Source organism: Wyeomyia smithii, chromosome 2 (assembly GCF_029784165.1).
Source record: "Wyeomyia smithii strain HCP4-BCI-WySm-NY-G18 chromosome 2, ASM2978416v1, whole genome shotgun sequence".
In the NCBI taxonomy this organism is placed as follows: Eukaryota; Metazoa; Arthropoda; class Insecta; order Diptera; family Culicidae; genus Wyeomyia; species Wyeomyia smithii.
In genome coordinates, this window is record NC_073695.1 from 270,315,384 (window position 1) to 270,334,912 (window position 19,529).

At 42.7% G+C, this 19,529-nt stretch overlaps 2 protein-coding genes across 6 annotated transcripts; one reads left to right on the top strand and one right to left on the bottom strand.

Moving 5' to 3' along the window:
• The first annotated feature begins 257 nt into the window (after positions 1–257).
• Positions 258–16,544, top strand: LOC129725932 (nucleolar protein dao-5-like). 5 transcript variants are annotated; one of them, XM_055682380.1, is made up of 8 exons: positions 258–383; positions 4,030–7,412; positions 7,458–8,177; positions 8,234–8,375; positions 8,433–8,849; positions 8,910–9,183; positions 15,197–15,243; positions 15,322–15,399. In XM_055682380.1, the coding sequence occupies exons 2-7, from the start codon at positions 4,050–4,052 to the stop codon at positions 15,198–15,200; spliced, it is 4,920 nt and encodes a 1,639-aa protein (XP_055538355.1). In that variant the 5' UTR covers positions 258–383; positions 4,030–4,049; the 3' UTR covers positions 15,201–15,243; positions 15,322–15,399. The 5 variants fall into 5 exon arrangements, with proteins under 5 accessions (XP_055538355.1, XP_055538352.1, XP_055538356.1 ...); XM_055682377.1 differs by lacking the exons at positions 15,197–15,243; positions 15,322–15,399 and adding an exon at positions 15,967–16,544; XM_055682381.1 differs by lacking the exons at positions 15,197–15,243; positions 15,322–15,399 and adding an exon at positions 15,967–16,544 and having other exon boundaries at positions 4,030–7,121; positions 7,974–8,177.
• A 91-nt stretch (positions 16,545–16,635) lies between these two features.
• Positions 16,636–18,981, bottom strand: LOC129725934 (transcription initiation factor TFIID subunit 5). The gene is made up of 4 exons (XM_055682382.1): positions 18,766–18,981; positions 17,791–18,707; positions 17,148–17,730; positions 16,636–17,092 (listed from the first exon to the last, which is right to left on the bottom strand). The coding sequence occupies exons 1-4, from the start codon at positions 18,826–18,828 to the stop codon at positions 16,700–16,702; spliced, it is 1,956 nt and encodes a 651-aa protein (XP_055538357.1). The 5' UTR covers positions 18,829–18,981; the 3' UTR covers positions 16,636–16,699.
• Between the last annotated feature and the right edge of the window lie 548 nt (positions 18,982–19,529).

The following is a 19,529-nucleotide window of genomic DNA, read 5'->3' on the forward strand; positions in this document are numbered from 1 at the left end:
AAAAATAAAGATCGCCACGAGCTCGATCGAACAACTGTTTTAAAACGTTACTCACAACGATTGAGGCAAAAAGTTCAATGTGATCTCTTTTTCCCGAGTTTTCCACTAAATTCGCATGAGCACAAACACCCATTAATAAATGTTATAGTTCAGTATTGCTCACTCACGCTCAAGCGGACGAAATGTAGGTATCCGTCGCAAAATCACTCAACTCTCTTTTTCCTTCTCAAAGTTCTACGTGGGATTCGAAATTCTCGCACAGCGCACTTTCCACGAAGAGGACATAGTTTTCCACCAAGACCAACCGCCCGCAGTCTAATTTAAGCTGCTGAAACGGATACTAGTAGATCGTTACTCTAGAACTCGGTCGTCGAAGCTCTAAAGTAGGTAGCAAAAATAGCTAGAATTTCCTATTCTGTGCAAGCTATAGTGGGCAAGGGCCAAATAAGTCGCGGATTTTTCGCAAAACGTTTCCTAGTGTATGATGTGCTCTGAAAATCTGAAATTTTGCGAATTTTTCGTCATTTCAACGAAATCACAGTTATTAGGTTATGTAATAATATTTTTCCCTTTAAGGTGAAAGCATGCGGTCACATTTCGTAGAATGCATATAATACATCAAAGTGCAAAAAATCGAATGTGTAAATCTTCGACGATCACCAATCGTTTTCTACAGTTCAAGATCGAACAGAATGCATGAATAGAATGTGATTAAAAATTTCAAATTGAAGTGATTTCCTTCCTAAACCAGTCGATCGATGCGCAGTTCAACCGTCGCGATCTTAGTGAAATAAAGAGGAAAATTGAGAAAAAGTGAAAAAGATAATAATAGCATTTCTGTTGGCGTGTACCGTTGGGAATGGTTCTACTACAAGATTTGAGTTTTCGGTTTGGGTTTGACTGCTTCGTTGTTTTTGTTGTTCTTTTGTCACCTCGCGCGGTAATGGCGCGCGGCAGCGACGACGACGACAACAAAAAGTCATGTTTATAATTAGTGACGAATGGGATCTGTGCGCAAACTGTTCAGCGAAGAATTGTGTGCGCGATTCTCCGTAAGGCACTGCGGAAACAATAACAAGAACACCCAACGACCGCTCGACATGCCTGTGTTAATGGGTTCGGATTCGATGGAAATATTCTAAAAATATTGCAACAGTGCGTTAGTTCGCCGGTCGAATGAGAAAGGTGGTTTAGGAAATCAAAAGAATGTTACAGTAATTAAAAATGAATTCGTGGAACTACATATGGTGATGGATACAGCGTCCGGATTGTGCCGAAAAATGTTTCGACATTTTTTGATTGAATTATTTAGTGAATCAAAGCATTATTTGGTAACAGCAATTTCACTCACATCAGGGTCTAAACCTTCTATACCAACGTTGATTTTGAGAAATACAAATCACGGCCAAAAAGTCTCATTATGGTTGCACAAAACAATACAATAAATTGATACCAAATTTCGCGTAACTTTTCAAAAGGACCTAAGTAACAATAAGAGATTTTCTCTTCTCTCACATTGATTCGTTAATTACAGCGTCATTTGAAAAGTTTTCAACAACTTCTTGCCACAAATAGAAAGGTACTACTAGCTAACTATGCAAAAAATATTATAGCAAATAACCTAGTTATTAATCAAAGAGAAAGTAAACAAAGAGAGTTTCTCTATATTACTTAGGTCCTTTTGAAAAGTTAAGTGAGAAATGACACATTTGAAGAATCCCACCTAGTGACACATGAATTTTTCCGCCTACTGCAAATAAACGGTGGTGGTTTCGGCTGGTTTGAGTTAACCTTTATGCTGTGTAATTTACTGCATACCGAAGAGTAAGCAATGTTGGCAGCTGAAAAACGCTGAGTATCAGTCGTAATTTCTCTAGATTAACTCGATAAACCAGCATTTGCGATACATCAAAGAACAATACCTTGTGCATTCTGGAGGTGAAAAAGAACAATCAAAAGTGAATGAATTATGTAGGATTGGACTGAAAGATGAACTGTGGTTTATACCAACTGTAAAAGTTAAATTTAGCATTTCTTCAATTCATGTTTTATGCTAAACTCAGTAAACAATCTGAAGTGTAGTAGAAAGCCTATGGTCAAACCCAATCTCTATGCATGAAAAAATTCATCCTTTTTCTTGTTGGGGAAAAGTTATTGCCGAGATGTTTGTCTAGCTCTAAAATTATAGAAAATGACTCAAATTCAAATATTGATTACAGATTACGCGTGCGTACATTTCAAAAAATATAATTGCGCTTAAAACAAAATAATTCCAATAAAGTAATGAGAAAAAATTTTGTTAAAGAAAATTTTCTAAGCTCCACCAGAAAAAAACCCAATAGTAACATGAATACTTATCAATGCAAAAAAATTGTCCATAGGATTTATTCCACGTACGGTGAAAGTCATCAAAGTAGCCGCTTTTTTGGTCATGGTCGTGCATTAAGAGACACATTTGCTGAGTGCACCAAAATCTCTGGTGTGACTTTCCGAACTGCTTAAATTAACGCAAGCACCAAAGCGTATATAATTCCTTACAGCGTGAATAAGTAGGAAAAAAAGCAGATTGCATGCTTCAAGGCATGCTTAGCTTTTTCCGAAAAGGTTTTTGTTATCAAGACCGTACCTGAGCATTGGAAAAAATTTGCTTTGACATTACCTCCACAATTTGCATATTTGAATTTGATGTCGTTGTCAAGAAACATTTGACCTTTATTGCAACGAACCTAGGTAACTATGTTTTGTCGCATGCCACTTATCATGTAACTCTATGTACGTTTCTTCGTAAAAATCATGTTATTAGTGAGTTATTTGAAAAAAAACATCAAAATTTCAACGCACATCAACACTTTTGCATCTGAGATAAAGATGTAAATTGTTTTCTAAAAACATTCAAAAATACAATAGTAACCAATTTACGCTTAGAATTTCAAGTTCTTAATCTCCTTCTTCTCGTATTATGCGTTCTTACAATCGATCAACAAAAACGACCAAGCTTAAACTGTCAGTTGTTTAAAGAGTAAAAGGATGCTTTTTTTAGTAAAAGGATGTAACAATTAAATAATTGCCAAGTTCTTGAAAGTTTGAGTAGAAATTTGAAAATTTATTCACGAATTTGAGTTGATAAGAAAAAAATGGGTAGAAGCTACGAGACCTTTCAAAACCAGCTTCCGCATGATCCCAGTCAATTTCCCCCGCATCGCTTCAACGCATCTTAACGAAAGATACAGAGATATTTTCAACAAACTCTCCCTGGCAACCAACTTGAAAACGCGCGTCCCGCAAGGTGATACATGCGTAACCTACAGCAAAAAAAAAACAGATCACTTCAAGTGGGTGTAGCTATCAAAACAAACATTGGCAGAGAAACTCTAGACATTAAATTAGAACACCAGAAAAACTATGGGGACGCACCGTGCTTGACCGTCACCGTCGCAGCTGAGTTTCGTTCCGTCTGAAGCAAAACTCCCCATGAGAAGCGCACATCAACAAGGCAATGCCCTCAGTCTATTTTGGGTGTGCGTCAGAGTCAGTTCGTTTTCTCTCTTCGACCATTCTTCTTCATTCTTGTACTTGTTTTGCCTTCAATTTTTTAAGCTAGTCTGTACTGTTTTGCGGCAATTGCGTCGTTAGAAATAAGTACGGTATTTTCGGATTCGGAGAAATTGGCGACATAGGTCTATTTCAGTATACCAACCATGCGACTTTTCTACTTTCACGACTATTGGAAATTACCGACTGGGAACTACACATTATTACCTTCTGTTGCAAAAGAAATCTGCAAAATTTTTGAATCTAATACAACAAGCCCTAACGAAGACGCAGATTTGGTAGCATTTCTCAATTTTAACAACCCTCGTAATTGCCCACATTTTGCATCATCGGTCAGAGCAAAACAAAAAATCTCTTATTTATAGCTTGTTTACACCAAGCAGATGGTTGATGGCGTGCAATAGAATATTTCATCTTGTGCGAAACCAGATGCTATTCTACTTTCAACTGATTCGAAATTTTCCTCTCAATTTACAGCCCCATAAAAGACAACCATAATGGCGAAAAAAGGGAAAGCCAAAAATGGACCTGTGAAAACGGAGGCTACTGCAGATGAGAAAACAACTGCAGCAACACCTCCAGCGGAAAATACTCCTACCGAAGTGGTGAAACCCGTTGAACAATCAACAAAACCCGCTGTTCAAAAGCCTGTTGAGATTTCCAAAACGCCGGAGGAGTCGGGAAAAGAAACAGCAAAACCAGCGGAAACTAAGAAGCAAACCACGCCCCGACAAAAGCAAAAAGCTCCCCCCAAACCGAACGAAGACGCAAAGAAAAAGGAACCTCCATCGAAAGATTCCCCTACCCAAGCATCTAATCCGTTACAGAATGGAGGCCCAACTTTGGCGGAATCTACCGCACCCGAGGGCACTGCCAGTGAAGCCGAAGGTACTCAAACCATCAAAAGGAAGCGCAATCGAAGACATCGCAAGAAGAAAACACCCGCCGAAGGCGAAGAAGCTGGCTCGCAGCAGCAGACGCAAAAAACCGCTCCGCCAGTGTCCGCTGATGGAGAGAAACCGAAGAAGGAGCACAAGAAAAAACGTGCAAAGAGACTGCGCGCTCTAGCTCTGGCTGAGGCGGCAGCAAGCGCGCAGATAGCAGTAGCTGAAGGAGCCACCGGTCAACAACCGGACAAAATCGAACAGCTGCAGAAAAAAATCGAAATTGCCGAGAAAGTTCTCCAACAGGTCCAGCAGCAGACCCATGAGGAACAGAAGAAAGTAGAGGGTCTGAAACCGGACTCGCCAAAGCAGCAACAAAAGCAGAACAACAAACGCAACCGAAACGATTCCGAAACACAGAAGCTGGCCCAAAAAGAAGCCGAAGTGAAGAAAATTTCCGAAGAAAAGAAGGAAATACTGAGCGAAGCGAAGAAATTACAAGAAACCAAAGCTCGCAAGCAGCAGGAAATGCAGAAGCTGCTTGCAGAGAAAGCCCAAAAGGAAGAGGAAGCCAAACGACTCATAGAGGAGAAAAATCGCAAAGAAGCAGAAGCAGCTAAGCTCAATGAGCAAAAGGCTCGAATTGAGGCGGTTGAACAAAAAATCACCGAATTGGAACAGATGAAAGTTGAACCCGCCGCCGCAAAGCAGCAGCAGCAACAACAGCAGCAAAGGCCACGTAAGGAGTCCGAATCGAGCAAAAATAAAAAACAACAAGTGAAACAGGACAGTAAAGAATCTGATTCAGCGAAAAAAGGCCCAGAGCAGCAAGCTAAACCCGAAGTAATCGAAAAGAAAGCCAGTGTAGATAAGGTTGAGAAACCTACTACCGAAAAGAAGCCAGCACCCGAAAAAGCCGCACCTGAAAAAAAGGTCGCAGTTGAAAAGGTAACTGTCGACAAGGCTGAAGCAGATAAGATCGCCGCCGAAAAGAAGAACGCTGCTGAGAAGGCTGCTGCGGACAAAGCAGCAGCAGAGAAGGCCGCTGTTGAAAAAAAGATTGCTACTGAAAAAGCAGCAGCTGAGAAGGCCGCCAGCGAGAAAGCGGCAGCCGAAAAAGCAGCAGCTGAGAAGCTAGCCGCTGAGAAGGCCGCTGCAGAGAAGAAACTGGCTGCCGAAAAAGCAGCCGCTGAAAAGGCAGCAGCAGAGAAAGCTGCAGCCGAGAAACTAGCCGCTGAAAAGGCCGCCGCGGAAAAGAAATTTGCTGCCGAAAAGGCAGCCGCTGAAAAAGCAGCAGCTGAGAAGGCAGCTGCTGAAAAAATTGCTGCCCAGAAAGCTGCAGCAGAGAAAGCCGCTGCCGAAAAAGCGGCAGCTGAAAAGGCTGCAGCAGAGAAAGCCGCTGCAGAAAAGGCAACCGCGGAAAAGGCAGCAGCTGCAAAAATAGCAGCGGAGAAAGCCGCTGCTGAAAAACTAGCTGCTGAGAAAGCCGCTGCAGAAAAAAAGGCGTTTGCAGAAAAGGCAGCCGTTGAGAAGGCAGCAGCTGAAAAGGCAGCCGCGGAAAAAGCCGCTGCCGAAAAACTAGCTGCAGAGAAGGCCGCTGCAGAAAAAAAGGCACTTGCGGAAAAGGCAGCAGCTGAGAAAGCAGCAGCAGATAAAGCAGCGGCAGATAAGGCAGCAGCAGATAAAGCAGCAGTAGATAAAGCAGCAGCAGATAAAGCAGCAGCAGATAAGGCTGCAGCAGATAAGGCTGCAGCTGATAAAGCTGCAGCAGAGAAAGTAGCAGCGGAAAAAATAGCTGCTGAGAAAGCCGCAGTTGAAAAGGCAGCAGCTGAGAAACTAGCAGCCGAAAAAGCAGCAGCAGAGAAGGCAACTGCTGAAAAGGCAGCAACAGAAAAAGCAGCGGCTGTAAATTTGCCAGCAGAAAAATTATCGGCGGAACAAGCCACCGTTGAAAATGCTGCTATCAAACTAACAGCACCAGCAAATGTCGAATCTCAAAAACCGACATCTGAAAATGGAGCTGCCAAAAAATCAGAATCTAAGCCAAACGATAACAAACCCAAACCAGAACATAAAGGGAACAACAAGAAAAACAAGCGAAGCCCAAAGAGTAGTATGTCGGAAGACGAAAAACTGACCGGTCCAAAAAACGTGGAAAGCAGCGATTTTGTCTCATCTGTTAAGCCAGAACCAGTTGTAGCAAAATCGCTAGAAACCGCTGCCATTGCTGCTGTAGCCGCAGTTTGTCCAGTTGCCGCTACCAAAGCAGAAGAATCTAAATCCGGCTCTCCAGAAAAGACTGCCTCGGCCAAGCAAAACACAACGGAACAAAAGAAGGGATCACCCCCAAAGGGTAACGGAACCGCTGCTAAACCGAAACCACAACCACAGCCACCGACGACAACTGCTAAGCCACAGACACCATCAAAATCACCAGAAAAGACACTGCCGAAAGTCAGTACTCCAACTCCAATGAAAAAAGCACCTTCTCCACCGAAAACAGTTCCTTCTCGAGCCTCTCCAAAACCAGCAACTCCACCAGCAACTCCGAATCCTACCAAGAAACCCGAACTCCCACCTAAGCCTGAATTTCTAAAGAAAAAATCCCCTTCAATAGAGAAGGACAAGCAGCCAGTCGTTAAACAATCAGCACCAGATTCTGCCATAGAGACTACGATGCCACAGGTACCATCTGCATCACCAGCTCCGTGTCCTGTTCCCGAACCTTCCAGTACAGTTCCTACAAGTCCCTCCACTGATCTTCCATCTCCAGATGCAAACGCCGCGGCTACGAACCGACTAACGGAAGAATTGAACGGAGCAGGCGGCAGAAAACCAGCAACCAGCCCAAGTAAAGTAAAAACGCTGCCAAAGAAACCAGACGTTCCACCGAAACCGGACGTTCACAACAAAAATGCAGCCAAGATGAAGACTCCCATCAAGCAGCCTGCAGCCGCTGGATCGAAGGCACCAACGGTAACGAACGACCCGATACAGAATGTAAATGTGACATCAATTCAGTCTGATTCTAGGTCCCCGGCCACGGAGCAAAGTAGATCGGAAGCATTTAAGAAAAATATGGAAATTATTTCCACTCTCGCCGATATCCTTCTATCCTATCCCAAGAAAAAGAAAACCCTTTCCCCCTCCGATAATACTCCTAGCTCATCAAGCGCATTAACACCATCCACCAGTACAGCAAACACTAGCTCGAACCAACCATCAGCAGACACCAAAAAACCACAAGAACCTAAAGCCAAAAAGCCGAGATCGAATCTTAATCTCGATCGTATACTATCCATTTTGCAAAGTACTCAAAGACCTGGTAACAGCAATGACGGCGAGGCAAAAAGCCTTCAAGGCTTTGGTTTCCACAGTGCATTCGAGGCACAACCTTCATCTTCATCTCCGTTACCAGCATCCGCATCTATGACGCTCCCTGTCACATCAGTGTCAAAATCGAGTGCAGATCCTTGTTCATCCCAGCAAGCCCTTCTAACCAAAGACGCTATCCGTATTTTGATGCCTACCTTGCAGGAGGTAAACGTGAAGTTCAACGTCGAAAAGCAACTCGCGGCACTCAATGCGACCGCAGCTGCCGCTAAACTGATGCCGAAAACTCTTCCCCCCGGTACGGATACAACCGACGATGATGAGCTCGAAGAAGAGTTAGACGAAGAGGAAGAATCCATTGAGTACAAGTTTGCGCCTCGTCCGGTGTTCTTGGCCACCAATTGTCAAGTAAATTCGCGACCCTTCTCCTCCGGATTTATATGTTCTCATTGCTCTGTTTGTAGGTTTGTAAAAACCCGCTTAAAACGATGGTTCAATGTGAACTATGCCACATGGTGTCCTATTGTGGGGAAGACCATCGGCGGGCGGATGTCGCTGGCCACAAAGACCTTTGCAGTATCATAGCGGAGCTCGCAAAGCGAAGAGGTATGTTTACTGTTCCAAGCTGAACTATGTTTATTTGATCTGCCATTTTCTATTAAGGTGGACACATCTACAACATGGCGCACAAATTAACAGACGACGAGTATCGCAACCTCCGTGTCCACACATTAAACCAATCGGAACAAATGTTAAAACGACCGCTTCAACCATTCGAACGGGAGATCCTTCTTTTCCCTCGGACATGCTGTTCACCTAGTTGTCGTGAGTGGAGACAGGATCTACTCACCGAATGTAAGGAATGCCGTCAGTTATCGTTTTGTGCCGAGCATCCAGAACATCTCCTGCCTACCCATAAAACCTGGTGCAAGTCGTTCTTCCTCTTCCAAAAGATAATTCTTCGACAGAAACTTCTCGGCCGCATCGAGCCGGATCTACCAGTTCGAATAGCGGGAAAAACGTTCACTCTTCCTCCCAACATCGATGAAGTCATCAAGCTGCTCTACAAGAACTCAAGCGGTAAGTATCGAATCATCTCTTTCTATTACTTTCTTGCTAAAATTACCCCTTTATATGCAGCACTTCGGGATGAATGTGTTTACGCAACGTTAACACAGATCGCCACTGCACCGCTGACCGCCCTGCACGGTTACTTGCAGACCGGTCTAAAGCCGACGGAAACCTTCACCATCCATCTGGTTGGCGCGGAGTTGCAGTTTGAAGGCGACACCCTGGACAAGTGGGAAGCATTCTTCCTTCACATCGTGCCGGAAATCACCGAACTGCGAGTTGTGTTCGTGGGACCCGAACTGAACGTCGAGAATCTGCCGATAGATATCATCAGCCGAATTCGGTGAGTGGAATTACCTGTACTGAGATGTGATGACCGTCGTTCTTCCCTACCGACTGTTGTTTTAGTAACATTACTCCCCCAGCTTGGATTCCATTCATGTTTTATGTCTATTCCCAGAGTTTTTCAGCTGATTATTAGAAAACCATGTTCATGTGGAATGTGTCCCTTTATACATCGAAACATTAGGGGATTCATCCCAGCCGTAAAAATACTCCTTTTCTTCCGAGTGATGGAAGATAAACAGTAACGGTTGGGTATTTTTAAGAATCCTATTGATAACACAGTGCAACAGAATCTCACTTTTTTCCTGTCTTGGCTTCTATATATGATTGTGTGATGTATTTTGATGCAGAAATTAATTTCCCCGAGTTGGGACCTTTTTCACCTTAAAGAGCAAGACTGGTGCCATTTTTAATTTTTGAGAAATCATAAATTTCCAATGTGGTTTCGACGCCATTTTTTACAGCCAAATATCAAAATTCTAAGAGTTTGTCCACGTAATAGCATCCTCTTACCCATCTTTAAAACAAAAACAGATCTTAAATCGGACAGAAACTGACTACGAAAAAAATTTTGGCATGGTTTCAATATTTTTCACAGAACAAAATAGTATTGAGTATGTAGAGCATTATTGAATCCGCTAATATCTGAATGTGGAAGTCAAATTATATTTTATATTGAGGAAAACAGTCTCAGAAATCGATTGGTAGGTATCTGATCCACGTGAAATGTCAGCAACATGTCAATTTTAACCCAATTCCCCTACAATACTGAGACAGGATAATCTCGACGTATCGTATCTGGACGTAACTTATTTGAAATGTATTTAACGTAATATCAAGAGTGTAAGTGACACTCAAAGATACAATGACAACAGAAATAACATGACCCTCCTCCTTTTGCGGGGAGAAGATCGCAGTTTTTGCCAGGACCGGTCAAAATATAAAAATCTCGCTTAAGCTACGAAACAAGCGCAAAAGGGGGAGTTATTAATTGTGTTGTTATTGTATTTTTGAGTATCAAGAGTAAAGGTTTTACATGAAACAGAAATTAAACGAGCTTTACTCAATGTTTGCATTGGAAAAATGAACTTTTTTGGATAGTGATCAAAAACTAAAACATATAATTGAGTTTAATAAATTTTCCATGGTAATTATATAAGCTTACTTTTAATAAAATTCTACGCCTTCTCGAGCGGCCTTCCGGCAGTTAACCGGAACATTCGCCATGGCGGACGAAAAAATGCGTGTAGCATGTTTTAGAGTTCTGTTTTCGTTTTGTTTATCAATGCCCCCTCAGTTTTCGCGACAAAATCGTTGGAGTAGATCTTACACTTCAGATTTGCCCAGAAACTCTTGATGGGAAGCAGCCGGGGGACGTTGGGCGGGTTCGCTGACTTGAGTACCACATCGATATCTAGCCGCTTCATATCCTCCAACGATCGCTTCGAGTAGTGATGATATTTCTTGATGAACGCCGCAAATTTCGGTAGGCACTTCGTACTATAAATTTCCCCGTTTACGGCCAGCCCGAAGCAAAAGAAGAGCGGCTTTGCATCCCCTTCTTGCTAATTGTCAGCCACAGCAGCACCTTCTTGGGGAACTTGGTGTGAGAAAGGGACTTCACCTCGAAGCTCACTTTCTTCGTGGGGGAAGTAAACTACGAAGTGCCCTGCCTGTTGTTGCCATCCTGGGTGAGATAGGTCTCATCGACCATCATCACCACCACGTCGCGTTTCACCAGGAAAATAGATTTGACTAGGGTATAACTGCCTTTAATGGACCACTTAGTAGCGTAGCTGCAAATTTTGCAAGAAAAAGTGTAAATATCTAAACTGAATTAAGTATTTTATCTTTTCTGCATGAAAAACAACTAGATAATACCTCTATTTTCGTATAATAAAAGAAATAAATCATCGTTTCAGTTTCCTTTAATGGGCCACCGTTTCCTTATTTGGACCACAACAATTTCCTAATTTGGGCCAGGTCTAAATAATACATTTCTTTAACCGTAGCTGCCGCTGATGAAACTAACTCTGGCTTACGCACTGAGAGTTCTGGATCTGGATCAACTGTAGACTGCATCCGTTCTTTCGTAATAGGGACGTGCCATTCGAGTTATCCAGCGAACAATTGAATCCTCTTCCGCGGCAGTCAATGCAGTTTGTTTACCTTTTCGTAGTTTTCCTGACCACTTGCTGCTTGCACGGAACACTACGGTGGATCGTGGAACATTGGAGCGCCTGCAAGCTTCTCTAGTCGAAACACCACTTTATATTGCTTGAAGACACTTAGTAACAGCTGCTTCAGTATATTTTTTACCAATTTCCGGCGTTTTTCCTATTTTAGCAGCAATTTTATACAATAACACGATCATAACAAATTTATGGTAACTATGATTCGCGGCGTTATTTCGACGATAGCTCTTGTTCGAAATGAAGCATGCCGGAATAAGGGAAACAGTATTATTTCCACCCTTAATTGGGCCACTATATTTTTTTTTTCAATATTTTAAGTGTTCTTCTAGTAAAATTTATTGCTTATCTTTTAAAGACACTATTATCCTACCCATTCATCGAAAATCTGATTATTTTCGCTCGGAAAGTGTGATGTCAGTAAGTTTTTGGTAAAGCCATGTCCTATGAAAACGTTAACGAACCATGGCAAACCAGGTAGCTAGACATTTTTTGCAGCTTATATTATTATAGTAAACGTCTATTGCGACATTTCTAATAAAGAACATTATTGAAGTTGTCGAAGCACAAATCAAAATAAGTATATTTATTATGTGTCATTTGGTGTGAGAAGTTCAGGTGGTCTATATTAGGCAGATCTACCCTAGCTTATTCAGCCGCTGCCACTCCGTTATTGCCTGGATCTTCGAGACCAGCTGCTTCCTGACTCCGAGACTGCCGCTTCCTGACATATATATCCATGTTCGCCAGGTACTTTTTCACTGTTTGACCGGTTGCACTGACCTTCCGACAAATCGCACGCAGCGATTTAGCCACTTTTCTCTCGGTCTTTCTCTTCAGCATTTTTTGGAGCTTCTTGTCGCTCGAGGTTGTCGGCCGTCCGATGTTCGTTTCGACGCAGCGCGGTACTATTCTTTTAACGCGCACACTTCTGAACGGAGTAGCTTCACCGTTTTCGCCATCATGGTTAGAGTTCGACTGATATAGCTGTCATTTTTTTTCTGCTGACTCATGGGTTACTATGATTGATGCTGCATGGGTAATTTCGTCAATACGTGTAAAGGAAAACCCATAATAAATCGGCAATTTTTGTCCTTCCTTTTCAATGCAAACGTTAGTATAGAATAACTAGAATATGTGCCACAACCTCAACCCTTGTTTTGGAACAATTATCCATCTTTCGAATTGCCTCCATATCATAGTCAATGAGTCCGTGCCAAATTAAATTTCACTGAGCTTCAAGCTGATCAAGCCATCGTGCTCGATGTACTCCTCTGTTTCTGGTGCCGGAGGGGTTACTGAAAAGAATCGTATTAACCGGGTTGTCGTCTGGCATCCTTGCGACGTGTCCGGTCCTTCGCAATCTGTTAACTTAAATCAGACGTGGGGGTCTCTCCTAGCAGCACGTGCAGCTCATGGTTCATGCGTCTACGTCATTCTCCGTCTTCAGTCTGTACCACTCGTGTCGATGCCCGCTCTTCGCATAACACCTTAGAGAGCGATGTTGAAAGGCAAACAGGAAAGTCGATTACCTTGTCTCAAACCTCGGCATGGCTCGAAGGGACCCGAGAGTATCCCAGAAACACGCACGTAACATATCACACAATTCATGGTAGCCTTGATCAGCCGCGTCCGTTTATCCGGGAAAATATCCTCGTTCTCGCGCATGATCTGCCATAGCTGTTCTCGATCAACTGTATCATAGGCTGCCTTGAAGTCGGTAAAAATGTGATGTTTGGACAAGTTGTGCTCATGACATTTTTGCAAAATCTATCGTATTGAAAATATCTGGTCCATGGTTGCGCGGGCCAAGTACTGCCCCACGAACCTTCTGGTTAAAGGTGTTAGACGTTGGAATAGAACTTGGAGGAGTATTTTATTAGCAACGTTGATGAGCGTAATGCCACAACAGTTGCAGCACTCCAGCTTGTCGCCCTTTTTATAGATGGGGCAGACGACTCCCTCCATCCACTTTTCCGGCAGTTTTTCCTCTTCCCATATCTTGGAAATGACCCAGTGCAGTGCTCTAGCAAGTGTTTCTTTGCTATGTTTGTAGAGCTCACCCGTCTTTGCCGATGGCTTTGTTGTTCTCCATCCTGCCAAACTCGGCTGAATTCCGTGGAGGTCGGGGGCTGATACCCACTCATCTATTGCTGGCACTCCCAGGTCCGTTCCAATTCCGCTTTTGTTTGTTGCATCGCCATTCAGATGTTCATCGAAGTGCTGCTTCCACCTGTCGATCACCTCGCTATCGTTCATGATGAGATTATTATGAGATTCTAAAAGAAAAAAAAGAAGAAGTCGGCTCGCCTCCTTTTCAACATCGGGTCTTCCTTCATGCGGGCAGTGCACATTGGTGATGGAGTAATTGTAGAACCGACCTTAAATTCTCAATACAAACATCTTGTCGCTGATCACCTGCCACTTGATCACACAACTTTGCATCCTGCCCAACACAATAAAGCTGGTACCCCGCTGATTTATTGTGAGCCGCTCTGGTAGTACTGAGCCCTGCGACCACACATCCTCCATACGTTTTCTCCTATGCGGCAAAGTTCTTACAGCTCTACGAAGTGACGGTGTTCCGGCTGATCCAGTAGGATCCTGTCACAACCCGGAATGTTAAGCGATTTACGATTCCATGTTCCAAGCTTCCAATCGTTGCCGATTTTTCCGCTCTGTTTCTTCTTCTCGAATATTCGTAGTAAAGTGTTTTTGCCATGTCACCTTTCTAAGCAGCCGTCTTGGGTGTAGCTGACAAGACACTGCATTTCTTACTTCAGCCGCTCCTCTGGAGTACAGACGCTGTTTGGGCCGGTCCTCCTGGAGAACGGGCGCATTGGGCTTTTGTGCTAAGACGCTTTTGGTGGGGTCGTCTTGCTTTTTAGGAGTCGTTAGCGCTCACTTCACATCTCCTGGCCCTAACTAGCTCCTGCTGCTTGTTCGGGGGTACTTATTCATTATATTCGCAACTAACCTCCATACCTGGAGACCGTTACGCTATCCACAACCTGCGACCCGTCTGATTCCTTGCAGCTAGGCTGTGCAAATTGGAATTCACATTGAAGATGTGAGAAGCGTGTTGAGCCCTGTGAGGATCACTACGACACCACATTGAGCCCTGTGAGAATCACCACGACACGCGGATTACCAAACCATCACTTTCTCTTAATTTTAACAATAACTTGAAATACTGCTCGAACTACCGGATTAATTTCTGCCTCTCATAAGTCTCACCTAGCGGATTTCGCACCAGACTCAGAATCACATGAGTTTTCGAATCCTTGCCACATTACGTACCAGTATGTTTTTGCCAAAACGTTTATTGGGGTATTTTTTCAACATATTCTTTTATAAACTTCCAGCCGTAACGGTATGCATTAAGTCAACATTCAGAGATAATTTTTCATTATTATTACCTATCACACATATCACATTATGCAATAAAATGTTTTTCCCTAGTGTGTGCTGCTCTCAAACGATCCTTCCATTCCGATTCAGCGTATTACTGGCTGAAATTTAATTGTTATTCGGTGCCATCAAACTGAGCAGTGAAAATTTCTACCTCCGCTACTACGTACCTACTACTATCGCATGTTATTTTAAAGCTAAATTAGTGATGATGTTCAGTTCCTCTTCCAGAACCTTTTCAATCGTTTAATTATGTGTTACCAGTGATAACCTTTCTCTCGTAAAGCTTAAGCTGTTCAAGCAGAAGAATTTTGATCAGTAAAAGTGGACCATAAAATTGACAGAATAATATCAAAATTTAAAAAAAGCCAACGGTGCAAAACTGATCTTTTCACCCACCAAACACAGGTGAAATCTGCTTGGATGACAGTGAACTATGCTAATACCCGCCCAAGGTAATTATGAACATTCTTAATCCGCTTGATCCGCTGTTCAACGCTCGACTCTGACTGACATATTGCTTGGTGTTCCAGAATGTGCCGCACCTGCCGTCTCAAGTGCCGCATCGTCAAATTTGACTTCCAGTGTCGACGATTCTATCACGACTACCGTCAAAGCTCCTGCTACAGTCATCCGAACTTGGTTTGCTTCTTCAATCCTGGCCTACATCGGGCTACCGGTTTCGGCTGTTTGAACACGTGGCCAAAAACCATCTCAGCTGCTACCGATGCCAATTGTCCCATTGTGGTCACAGCGTACACAGAATACGAATGCCCTCTGGACTTTGCGCGACTCCAAAAGGAGACTATTCGACCGCTGGAAATCGTACGAGAGCCGATTTTGAATCCCTTCGCTTCACAGAGACCGGACCGTAATTTTATATCCGCGGAGATCGCACCGTTGATTTTCAAAAACTTCTACTATTTTGTGATGAAATAGAACAAAAACAAATCATCTTCCAAGCTGGGATCCTTAGTCCAAAGAGTATAGAAATCTTCTCTAAGTTTACCGTTTGTTCGAATAAATCAATATACGAATTTATGCGCTTGTTGAACAATTTTAATACTCATATTACTGAATTTAGAGGTAATCGAACGTTCGCTATCCTGAATCGAAGAAACGCAAGGACACCATTTTATACTCTTCCATATTTTTTTTTTTTTTTTTTTTAAATTCAGAATGTGCCGGACCTGCCGCATGAAGTGCCGCGGAGTGAAGTTTGACTTTCAGTGTCGGCGGTTCTACCACGATTACCAGCAAGACCGTAGCTGCTATTCGAAACCGAATCTGGTATGTTTCTTCAACCCTGTCCTGCATTCGACCGCCAATTTTGAAGGCTTCGATACCTGGCCTGCCACCCTGGAAGCTGTTGCAGCCATCAAATGTCCGGTTATCGTGAGCGCCTACACGGAACTCGATTGCCCACTGGATTTAATCCGATTTCAGAGGGAAGCCACGCGACCGTTACAGATTGTTCAGCAACCAACACTGAATCCGTACAGATCCAAACGCCCCGAACGCAACTTTATTTCCGATGGGATTGTACCATTAATCTTTAAAAACTATTACTACTTCGTAGTGAAATGACCCGAAACCATTTTGTTATACGCAATAGTTATCGTTCCTATCATCTACCTCCTGTATCTGAAAGTATCGCTAATAATTTCCATGTTTTTCTATAGAAAGTGTAATCAAAAAAAAGTATAATTTGTGTCAACCATTGTCAATCGTAATAAATCGCAACTTTTAAAATGTACAGCGTATATTGAGTTTGTTGAAAAACTTCCGCAAGACTTGGCAGTGTGCTTTTAATTTTCTTCAAATTCTATGCCTTCGAAACGACGAAGTCCTTTTTAGACAAGTACATAGATAAAATATATTTAAAAGAAAGATCAAAATCGGCTTACCACCCTACGCCGAGCCTTCGAACATTCCAACGCCAAGCAGCAGATTTCTACGGGTGAAATGTAGTGTCAAAAACGGCGTCTGCTTCGTAGGAAATGAACGCAACAAGTACGGTTCTCCATCCCGTACATCCGGATTATGTGAAACGTTAACGTTTTCACCACTAATGTCCTCGCACAGCTTGCTAAAGTCCCATAGCTTCAGGCAACAATCCAGACCACCTGTTGCCAGCACCGTACCGTCTCGGCTAAAACAGAGCGAATGAATCGATGCCGAATGGCCACACAGTGCGGCAATTAGATGGCCGTGAGCTAAATCCCACACCAGAATACGACAATCGGCTGAACCGGAAGCCAAATAGCGACCGCACATTGAGAACGCCAACGAATGAATGGGAGCCTGCAAAACTATCTTATCATACCCTTATTCTAATAGTACCTCAAATAAAGCTTACCTTGTGTCCCGTCATCAGCCGTAGATGGTTGCCTACGCAAACATCCCATAATCGCACAGTGCGATCGCTAGACCCGGTGGCGACATAATTTGAGTTTGGATGAAAAATACAAACATCGACATCGGAGAGGTGGCCTGCAAATATGCGCAGTGGCTGGTGCGAGTCTGTTGACCAAAGACGAGCTGTTTTGTCGTGTGAGCAGCTCAAAAAGTAGTGTCCGTGAGGTGAGAAACGTACATCCCAAACGGGAAATTGATGTCCTTTGTAAACTACTACACAAGTCCAAGTATGCAGCGACCACAGTCGAATTGTGCAATCTTCCGAGCAAGACAGTAGCATAGTTCGGTCCGGAGAAAATGCGCACCGAAATACTGGACCACTATGACCATGCAGTATGCGACTGGTTTCTGCCTTCCGATCGTCTAGCATACGAATTAGCACATCATCAGCGTCGCGATCTATCTCTTTCAACTGATCGGCTGTCTTCATTTCACGCAGTTTGACCGGGGATAACGACCAAACCTTGATTGAAGAATCGGAAAACCCTATGGCAATCAAACTGGAATCTTCACAAATTTCGGCGCTGCGTAATCAACATCGAAAAAATTTAGTAAACTTTTAATGTATGAAGCAAGATACTTACCACGTCACAGTGTAGTTAGCATTCAGCATCGTGTACATGCAGACGGACGGCAGGCAATCGGGTCCTAGGTTAACGCGTTTCGAAGCTTCGCGCAGCGATTTGATTTTTTCCATCTTATCGACATCTTTCAATTTGGGCAGTGGAATGCGATCCAGAGGAGGTGCGTTCGGATCCGATTTCGATTTTTTCGAAAACAAAGGATCTTTTTTGGGTTTCTTTTTCTTCGGCTTATCCGGTGCATCCGGATCCATATCGTCATCTTCCTCTGGTGGAGCTTGAACGAGCGTTTGAACATCCGGCTCTTTGAGCAAACCATAATATACCTTAACTTTGTTGTCTAAACGTTTCGCTTCACCTATCATCGCACCGGAAGTAGCATCACACTGAGCTTTATTCCGAGCAACTCCCTCATAAAGATCAAAAAATAAATGCTCATTAACAATGTTCAGTATAACTGAAGCCTTTTTCTCGTGCAGATGCCGTTTCAACAACGAGAGGGTGTCTCGAGAAATACGAATGGTAAATGCATTGGATTTGAACGTATCCGTCAAATCGTTGCCACTCATCTGGTCTCGTTTAGTTACCATGGCAAGCTTCGTTAGCTCATCCTGATAATAATACTCCTGCTCCGGACCAAATTTTGTAATTAGTTTCTTAGCCTGCTCTTCGTGACTATTATACACCAACTCGATGTACATGTGCACCAAGACCGGATACAGAATTAGCGCAAGCTCGTGACGATAGATATCCAGCGATTCCTCCACGAATCGTCGCAGCTCCATATAGGACTGTTCATAGATATCCGGATCTCCTTCACTTTTATACGCGGCTAGCACGCTATTAACATCGGCTTCACCGGCAGCATTTTCCGGTACATCCGAAAGACTTGCTTCTTTTTTGAGAAGATCTTCAGTTCCCTGTGAAATTAACCATTGTAAACAATTTTTCCACTCATAATGCAAGCTATACACTTACCTTCAGGTTGTATTTTTTTAGGACGGCCAGGACGGCCATTAAATCTGTTTTATTCTGAGCCATTGCGAAGTTAATATTCTACACAATTTCAATAGAACTATGTATAATTTTGGCGATAAATCAATTGCAATTACATTATTTTTTCAAACATATACGGTATAAAAAATGAGTAAACATCCTAAGCAGACGCCGAAATGTTGTCTGTCAATGACGTAAATTGACGTTTAATCCTATAGATGTCATACCGATGCAAGATTGGCAATATTCTATCCACATACTTCGTCAAAAGGTGATTTAAAAACGATTTGACAATGTCAGTTGGCCTCAATTGGGTTGTTGAGCTATATCAGTTTTTTTATATCATCTGAAAGAGCTGCATTTTCTAAGCAAAACGTGATTTTCAAAAATTTTCTATCGTTGTTCTTCGATTTTTAAATCACGAATTAAAACTACTCGAAATCGCTACAATGACAGTATGTATATGGGTGAACTGTCATTGTAGCGATTTAGAGTAATATTTTAATCTTCATTTAAAAATCGAAGGACAATGATAAAAAAAAATTTAAAACCCAAGTTTTGCTCAGAAAATTACACTCTTTGAGCTGATATATAAAAATCAGAAATCCGTGAATAGCTAAACAACCCAATTTCAGAGAGCATTCTAGAATATGAGGAAGTTTGCGAAACAAATAAGAAATAATATTTTGTTTTTTAGTTAACCCTGCTATGAGGCGTCGTTAGTTTTGAGATAGTTTGAAGTGTTA